The sequence below is a fragment of the Oncorhynchus kisutch genome, unplaced genomic scaffold (assembly GCF_002021735.2).
Source record: "Oncorhynchus kisutch isolate 150728-3 unplaced genomic scaffold, Okis_V2 Okis05a-Okis16b_hom, whole genome shotgun sequence".
Classification (NCBI taxonomy): domain Eukaryota; kingdom Metazoa; phylum Chordata; class Actinopteri; order Salmoniformes; family Salmonidae; genus Oncorhynchus; species Oncorhynchus kisutch.
This window is the reverse complement of record NW_022261982.1, coordinates 5337152-5347039: the sequence shown is the minus strand read 5'-3', so window position 1 is coordinate 5347039 and position 9888 is coordinate 5337152. Positions and strand designations below refer to the sequence as shown.

The 9888-nt window shown below is 41.5% G+C and overlaps 1 protein-coding gene across 1 annotated transcript in view; it reads left to right on the top strand.

Annotated features, from left to right (window-relative positions):
* Positions 1 to 5190, top strand: part of LOC116359794 (retinoschisin-like) — an 11026-nt gene extending 5836 nt beyond the window's left edge. The window contains exons 4-6 of the mRNA XM_031813457.1: positions 1918 to 2059; positions 3405 to 3600; positions 3998 to 5190. Coding sequence (XP_031669317.1) covers positions 1918 to 2059; positions 3405 to 3600; positions 3998 to 4150 — 491 coding nt within the window. The 3' untranslated portion in view covers positions 4151 to 5190. The remainder of the gene's footprint in view (positions 1 to 1917; positions 2060 to 3404; positions 3601 to 3997) is intronic.
* Positions 5191 to 9888: the final 4698 nt, after the last annotated feature.

Here is a 9888-nt window from a genome sequence, read left to right as displayed (position 1 = left end):
GTTTATCTAATGGATGTTTATCTAGTGGATGTTTATCTAGTGGATGTTTATCTAATGGATGTTTATCTAGTGGATGTTTATCTAATGGATGTTTATCTAATGGATGTTTATCTAGTAGATGTTTATCTAATGGATGTTTATCTAATGGATGTTTATCTAGTGGATGTTTATCTAATGGATGTTTATCTAGTAGATGTTTATCTAATGGATGTTTATCTAATGGATGTTTATCTAGTGGATGTTTATCTAATTATCTAATGGATGTTTATCTAGTAGATGTTTATCTAATTATCTAATGGATGTTTATCTAGTGGATGTTTATCTAATTATCTAGTGGATGTTTATCTAGTGGATGTTTATCTAATAGATGTTTATCTAATAGATGTTTATCTAATTATCTAATAGATGTTTATCTAATATATGTTTATCTAATGGATGTTTATCTAATTATCTAATGGATGTTTATCTAATGGATGTTTATCTAGTGGATGTTTATCTAATTATCTAATGGATGTTTATCTAGTGGATGTTTATCTAGTGGATGTTTATCTAATAGATGTTTATCTAATGGATGTTTATCTAGTGGATGTTTATCTAATGGATGTTTATCTAATGGATGTTTATCTAATGGATGTTTATCTAGTGGATGTTTATCTAATGGATGTTTATCTAATAGATGTTTATCTAGTGGATGTTTATCTAGTGGATGTTTATCTAATGGATGTTTATCTAATGGATGTTTATCTAGTGGATGTTTATCTAATTATCTAATGGATGTTTATCTAATGGATGTTTATCTAGTGGATGTTTATCTAATTATCTAATGGATGTTTATCTAATGGATGTTTATCTAATATATGTTTATCTAGTGGATGTTTATCTAGTGGATGTTTATCTAGTGGATGTTTATCTAGTGGATGTTTATCTAGTGGATGTTTATCTAATGGATGTTTATCTAATGGATGTTTATCTAGTGGATGTTTATCTAGTGGATGTTTATCTAGTGGATGTTTATCTAGTGGATGTTAATCTAATTATCTAATGGATGTTTATCTAATGGATGTTTATCTAATGGATGTTTATCTAGTGGATGTTTATCTAATGGATGTTAATCTAATTATCTAATGGATGTTTATCTAGTGGATGTTTATCTAATGGATGTTTATCTAATTATCTAATGGATGTTTATCTAGTGGATGTTTATCTAGTGGATGTTTATCTAGTGGATGTTTATCTAGTGGATGTTTATCTAATAGATGTTTATCTAATAGATGTTTATCTAATGGATGTTTATCTAATGGATGTTTATCTAATGGATGTTTATCTAGTGGATGTTTATCTAATGGATGTTTATCTTCAATGTGGAGAATTAAAACAGAAGGATTTAGGATTGGAGATATATGAGTACAAAATGGCACCCTATTCCCTACATAGTGTACTACTTTTGGATGGAGCAGGAAATCAGGGACTCAGAGGGGCTGGGTGGGTTGGAGGGAGAGGATTAATGTGGTGGTGGTTCGTTAGGCACCGCGTACCTCAGTCACCAGACGTGACCTTGCATGTTGGTGTTGTCTTTCATAACAACAAGCGGGTGGATGTTCCAGTTAGGTTTCTGCAACCAGGAAGTGTTTTTGCCCTTTGTTGAAGGCAGCAAAAGCCCTTCAGTTCAGAATACAGTGTTTCCTGTGTAGAGAAGTGTCTTCCATTGGGCTAGCCTATAGTGACTATGTGGTCTCTAACAACATACAGTACATGCAGATGATACGTGTCCTAGGATCGGAGGACCTGTGACGATAACTACAAAATAATTAGCATCAGTGTGACGTCCATTGTTTGGCATCCAATGTTAACATGTTAACTACTTCCTTGTTGTCGACCATGATTTCCGTCTCTCACCTTGGCGTTCCTCCTCTCCAGAGTGTCCGTACCACAAGCCCCTGGGTTTGGAGGCTGGATCAGTCAGACCAGACCAGATCAGCTGCTCCAACGAGGATCAGTACACTGGCTGGTTCTCCTCCTGGCTACCCAGCAATGCCAGACTCAACAACCAGGGCTTTGGGTGAGTCCCCTGCCCCAACCTCTCCCTCAGGACCAACCCCTGGTAGGGCCTCTATCTCCCCCTCCCTGTAAAGGAGGACATTGGCTCAATCAGTAACCTCAGTGTTCGTTTGGGAAATGGCTCTTCTGACCTCATTGGTAAAATAATGGTCCCCTCCAGGTCATTGTTTTTTCCTAGGCTTTAGCTCAGCGGGCTAACATAGTTTCCCTGGCGGTTCCCCTCCAGGTCATTGTTTTTGCCTAGGCTTTAGCTCAGCGGGCTAACATAGTTTCCCTGGCGGTTCCCCTCCAGGTCATTGTTTTTGCCTAGGCTTTAGCTCAGCGGGCTAACATAGTTTCCCTGGCGGTTCCCCTCCAGGTCATTGTTTTTGCCTAGGCTTTAGCTCAGCGGGCTAACATAGTTTCCCTGGCGGTCCCCCTCCAGGTCATTGTTTTTGCCTAGGCTTTAGCTCAGCGGGCTAACATAGTTTCCCTGGCGGTCCCCCTCCAGGTCATTGTTTTTGCCTAGGCTTTAGCTCAGCGGGCTAACATAGTTTCCCTGGCGGTTCCCCTCCAGGTCATTGTTTTTGCCTAGGCTTTAGCTCAGCGGGCTAACATAGTTTCCCTGGCGGTCCCCCTCCAGGTCATTGTTTTTGCCTAGGCTTTAGCTCAGCGGGCTAACATAGTTTCCCTGGCGGTCCCCCTCCAGGTCATTGTTTTTGCCTAGGCTTTAGCTCAGCGGGCTAACATAGTTTCCCTGGCGGTTCCCCTCCAGGTCATTGTTTTTGCCTAGGCTTTAGCTCAGCGGGCTAACATAGTTTCCCCGGCGGTTCCCCTCCAGGTCATTGTTTTTTCCTAGGCTTTAGCTCAGCGGGCTAACATAGTTTCCCTGGCGGTCCCCCTCCAGGTCATTGTTTTTTCCAAGGCTTTAGCTCAGCGGGCTAACATAGTTTCCCTGGCGGTTCCCCTCCAGGTCATTGTTTTTCCTAGGCTTTAGCTCAGCGGGCTAACATAGTTTCCCCGGCGGTTCCCCTCCAGGTCATTGTTTTTTCCAAGGCTTTAGCTCAGCGGGCTAACATAGTTTCCCTGGCGGTTCCCCTCCAGGTCATTGTTTTTCCTAGGCTTTAGCTCAGCGGGCTAACATAGTTTCCCTGGCGGTTCCCCTCCAGGTCATTGTTTTTTCCTAGGCTTTAGCTCAGCGGGCTAACATAGTTTCCCTGGCGGTCCCCCTCCAGGTCATTGTTTTTTCCTAGGCTTTAGCTCAGCGGGCTAACATAGTTTCCCTGGCGGTTCCCCTCCAGGTCATTGTTTTTGCCTAGGCTTTAGCTCAGCGGGCTAACATAGTTTCCCTGGCGGTCCCCCTCCAGGTGTGCTTGGCTGTCTAAGTTCCAGGACAACAGCCAGTGGTTGCAGATTGACCTGAAGGAGGTGATGGTGGTGTCTGGTATCCTGACCCAGGGGCGCTGTGACGCTGACGAATGGATCACCAAGTACAGCGTCCAGTACCGCACCGACCAGAATCTCAACTGGATCTACTACAAGGACCAGACGGGGAACAACAGGGTGGGCCCATCATAAAGACCTTTTACATTTAGTCACTGAGAAGATGCTCTTATTCAGAGAGACTCACAGTCAATAGATACTGTAACAAAACTTTTTTACAATCATAACTTAGTTCATATACATACATCAATACATGGTTCATTATGACATCACAAGGTTTACACATGTAATAATGTGGATGACAGTCTTGGGATTTATACATACAGTATATCAAAATCAATCCTTCTCATCAGATCCTATATTTTTTTGGTTCTGTAGCAGTTCAGTACAAGGGGTTGTAAAGTCTAGTCCTGCTCGGTGAGGTTAGGATATCTGGCAGGAGGATTCTCCATCTGTGTTTACTACATGGTGGTCTGTGTCGTCTCTCCTCCTCACACTGCTCCGTTTCTCTCCTTAGGTGTTCTACGGGAACTCAGACCGCTCCTCCTCGGTTCAGAACCTCCTGCGTCCTCCCATGGTAACTCGCTACATCCGTTTGCTCCCTCTGGGCTGGCACACACGTATCGCCATCCGCATGGAGCTGCTGCTCTGCATGAGCAAGTGTACCTGATTCTGTCTGTCCTGACGACCAGGGTCACACTCAGCAGGGTACAACACCGTGGAACGTTCAGACAGAAAATGTAATGAATAGAACTGACATGATTCTACATGACAGAAAGTCATATTGGTTCTACACAATATATTTCTATTTGACGGTCCTGTAATGATACACCATCCTGAACAGGCCAAAGGAGAGCCCTGGTCGTTCCCCTGGACGTTCCCCTGGTCGTTCCCCTGGTCGTTCCCCTGGTCGTTCCCTATGCCAAGGTGGAATCTACTGCTCTGGAAACCCTAGTTTCCTTTCCTTCCCCAAACGGTTAAGTAATATCTCTCTCCCAGGGATGGGGTTTATGTGTGAAAAGGTCCATTCTGTTTTCAGATTAGATGTGTTACAACAACAGTTTTATTTATGATCATTTTAAATACTGAACATAAAGGGGTGGATGGCCAGGTGTTTCCACTTGGGTGAGGAAGAGTGGATAAATACACGCCTGTGAACCGACAAACACAGAGAAATTGGGGATGATTATGTGGTGAGGAAAGCTCAGAGAAAGAGAAGACTACCAGTCCTGTGGTTAACTGGATGTTGTGTACTGTACTGTACTACTGTACTGTACTGTACTGTGTTGTGTACTGTACTGTACTACTGTACTGTACTATACTACTGTACTGTACTGTACTATACTACTGTACTGTACTACTGTACTGTGCTGTGTTGTGTACTGTACTATACTACTGTACTGTACTGTACTACTGTACTGTACTATACTACTGTACTGTACTATACTACTGTACTACTGTACTGTACGATACTACTGTACTGTACTATACTACTGTACTGTACTATACTACTGTACTACTGTACTGTACGATACTACTGTACTGTACGATACTACTGTACTGTACTATACTACTGTACTACTGTACTGTACGATACTACTGTACTGTACGATACTACTGTACTGTACTATACTACTGTACTATACTACTGTACTGTACTGTACTACTGTACTGTGTTGTGTACTGTACTATACTACTGTACTGTACTATACTACTGTACTGTACTATACTACTGTACTATACTACTGTACTGTACTGTACTACTGTACTGTACTGTACTACTGTACTGTACTATACTACTGTACTACTGTACTGTACGATACTACTGTACTGTACTATACTACTGTACTGTACTATACTACTGTACTACTGTACTGTACGATACTACTGTACTGTACTATACTACTGTACTGTACTATACTACTGTACTACTGTACTGTACGATACTACTGTACTGTACTATACTACTGTACTGTGCTGTGCTGTGTTGTGTACTGTACTGTACTACTGTACTGTACTATACTACTGTACTGTACTGTACTATACTACTGTACTGTACTACTGTACTGTACTACTGTACTGTACTATACTACTGTACTATACTACTGTACTGTGTTGTGTGTTGTGTATGTAGTTTGTGACAGTGATGTAGACGTGTCTTTCGTTGCTTGTTTTATTGTATTCATTTAAAGTTGACCAAAACCAGTTCCTGAAATAAAGACAAACTCTTGTACTCTTTTGTTTCGGAGTATCATTGAACAATATTCCTGTGTAATATTCCTCTGATGTCCAGTTTACACCTGGAGGAATCTCCACTTGTGATGTGTGAAAACCTTTTCCTGATCCCCCCCAAACAACAATTCATGCCAGTAGTACAGTACAGTAGTACAGTACAGTACAGTACAGTAGTACAGTACAGTACAGTAGTATAGTACAGTAGTATAGTACAGTAGTATAGTACAGTAGTACAGTACAGTAGTATAGTACAGTACAGTACAGTACAGTAGTATAGTACAGTAGTATAGTACAGTAGTATAGTACAGTAGTATAGTACAGTAGTACAGTACAGTAGTACAGTAGTACAGTACAGTAGTACAGTACAGGGTAGATCCATGTGGTTTTAATTCTTATTTACAGTCAGAGACCAAATATCCACATATCTAAATAATGCTGTTTATGTGTGATGTCATGCAAATTAAAATCCTGTGGGTCAATTTTAAACACACTAACAACCGGAAGTGATTTATAATTCAGGATCTGGATCATCTGGAATTTAGGATCATCTCAAACTGATGTGTTTTTCTGCCATTTTAATCCTGTGACGGCGTGAAGGAACGTTCACTTCAAACAACCACGAAATGGCAGTTAGGAATTATATAACAATGAGATAACAGAGACATAGACAGAGACATAAAGAGAGACAGAGACATAAAGAGAGACATAAACAGAGACATAAACAGAGACATACAGAGACATGAAGAGACATAAACAGAGACATACAGAGACATAAAGAGACATAAACAGAGACATAAACAGAGACATACAGAGACATACAGAGACATACAGAGACATACACAGACATACACAGAGACATACACAGAGACATAAACAGAGACATACAGAGACATACAGAGACATACAGAGACATACAGAGACATAAAGAGACATAAACAGAGACATAAACAGAGACATACAGAGACATACAGAGACATACACAGACATACACAGAGACATACACAGAGACATAAACAGAGACATAAAGAGAGACATAAACAGAGACATAAACAGAGACATAAACAGAGACATACAGAGACATACAGAGACATACAGAGACATAAACAGAGACATATACAGAGACATAAACAGAGACATAAACAGAGACATATACAGAGACATAAACAGAGACATACACAGAGACATACAGAGACATAAACAGAGACATGAAGAGACATAAACAGAGACATAAACAGAGACATGAAGAGACATAAACAGAGACATAAACATAGACATAAACAGAGACATACAGAGACATACAGAGACATACACAGACATACACAGACATACACAGAGACATACACAGAGACATAAACAGAGACATAAAGAGAGACATAAACAGAGACATAAAGAGAGACATAAACAGAGACATACAGAGACATACAGAGACATAAACAGAGACATGAAGAGACATAAACAGAGACATAAACAGAGACATATACAGAGACATAAACAGAGACATATACAGAGACATAAAGAGAGACATGAAGAGACATAAACAGAGACATATACAGAGACATAAAGAGAGACATGAAGAGACATAAACAGAGACATAAACAGAGACATAAACAGAGACATATACAGAGACATAAACAGAGACATATACAGAGACATGAAGAGACATAAACAGAGACATAAACAGAGACATAAACAGAGACATATACAGAGACATAAACAGAGACATAAAGAGAGACATGAAGAGACATAAACTGCAGGTGGAGGCTATTTGAGGGTAGACATTAGTGGGATAGCCTGGTGGTCCCAGATCGAGCTAAAGAGCACAAACAGATCGGAGACCAACTAGGCTAAATTAAAGGTGATCTTAAACCCAATATAATGAAATCACACCGTAAAGATTTCATGATAGATGCTGCAACTGGTCCTTAGTGTTTTTGCCACAGAATCCCTGGAAGACATTGAGTTCTATTGGACACCGAATGATGGTTACGACAAGGACCAGGATGCAACGCAGACAACAAGAGAAAAGTGGAACTGAAGTTCCATCCTGAAAGTGATGTTTCCAAACTGAAAAAGCATGTATTCAACCTGGACGGTACAAAGACAGGTGACGGTCCAGAGCTGGTCAATTAAAACGTTACTGTCAACTGTTAGTGTAGAACTCAATGTTCAATTAAAACGTTACTGTCAACTGTTAGTGTAGAACTCAATGTTCAATTAAAATGTTCAATTAAAATGTTATTAAAATGTTGTGAAAATATATGAAGGAGAACAATCCAACGAATCACCTGATACACACAGTGAATGTTGGTGTCAGATACACACAGTGAATGTTGGTGTCAGATACACACAGTGAATGTTGGTGTCAGATACACACAGTGAATGTTGGTGTCAGATACACACAGTGAATGTTGGTGTCAGATACACACAGTGAATGTTGGTGTCAGATACACACAGTGAATGTTGGTGTCAGATACACACAGTGAATGTTGGTGTCAGATACACACAGTTTAATGTTGGTGTCAGACAGTGAATGTGGGGGTTATTAACACATCTCCGTGGAACAGCAAATGTCCAGTTGTTTGGCGAGAACTGGACTGTAGTGAGGCTTTGAGGGGAGAGGACATCTTTCTGAGGGGCAGTCTGGGGCTTTGAGTGGAGAGGACATCTTTCTGAGGGGCAGTCTGGGGCTTTGAGGGGAGAGGACATCTTTCTGAGGGGCAGTCTGGGGCTTTGAAGGGAGAGGACATCTTTCTGAGGGGCAGTCTGGGGCTTTGAGGGGAGAGGACATCTTTCTGAGGGGCAGTCTGGGGCTTTGAGGGGAGAGGACATCTTTCTGAGGGGCAGGCTGGGGTTTTGAGGGGAGAGGACATCTTTCTGAGGGGCAGTCTGGGGCTTTGAGGGGAGAGGACATCTTTCTGAGGGGCAATTTGGGGCTTTGAGGAGAGAGGACATCTTTCTGAGGGGCAGTCTGGGGCTTTGAGGAGAGAGGACATCTTTCTGAAGGGCAGCCTGGTACAAAGTCAGATTGGTGTGCTCAGGAGGTGTGTGTGTGCTTGCGCACGGTGTGCCGGTGTGTGTGCGTGCGCACGTGTGTGTAAGTGCGTTTGTGTGTGTGTGTGTGTGTGTGTATACTTCTTCTTATTGTTACTTTGTCCTTGATGTTCACACTATGTACTGTAGATCAATGACTAGCCAGGGATAAAGATATCCATGACATTCATTCTGCCAATATCAGAAAGTTAGGCCTACGTATTTTACCCTTTAAAGCCAACAGCACAAACTGGTATGGGATGGATATCTCTGGTATGGATATCTCTGGTATGGATATCTCTGGTATGGATATCTCTGGTACGGATATCTCTGGTATGGATATCTCTGGTACAGATATCTCTGGTATGGATATCTCTGGTATGGATATCTCTGGTATGGATATCTCTGGTACGGATATCTCTGGTACGGATATCTCTGGGATGGAAATCTCTGCTATGGATATCTCTGGTATGGATATCTCTGGTATGGATATCTCTGCTATGGATATCTCTGGTATGATATCTCTGGTACAGATATCTCTGGTACAGATATCTCTGGTATGGATATCTCTGGTATGGATATCTCTGGTATGGATATCTCTGGTACGGATATCTCTGGTACGGATATCTCTGGGATGGAAATCTCTGCTATGGATATCTCTGGTATGGATATCTCTGCTATGGATATCTCTGCTATGGATATCTCTGGTATGATATCTCTGGGATGGATATCTCTGGTACGGATATCTCTGGTATGGATATCTCTGGTATGGATATCTCTGGTATGGATATCTCTGGTATGGATATCTCTGGTATGGATATCTCTGGGATGGATATCTCTGGTACGGATATCTCTGGTATGGATATCTCTGGTACGGATATCTCTGGTACGGATATCTCTGGTATGGATCTCTGGGATGGATATCTCTGGTACGGATATCTCTGGTATGGATATCTCTGGTATGGATATCTCTGGTACGGATATCTCTGGTATGGATGTCTCTGCTATGGATATCTCTGTTATGGCTGTCTCTGCTATGGATATCTCTGGTACGTGTGTTTGTGTGTGTGTATCCTTCATCAGGAAACAACAGGACATCTCAACAGGAATCTCCACATGGGGCCTGGAGTCTCTAATAACTAG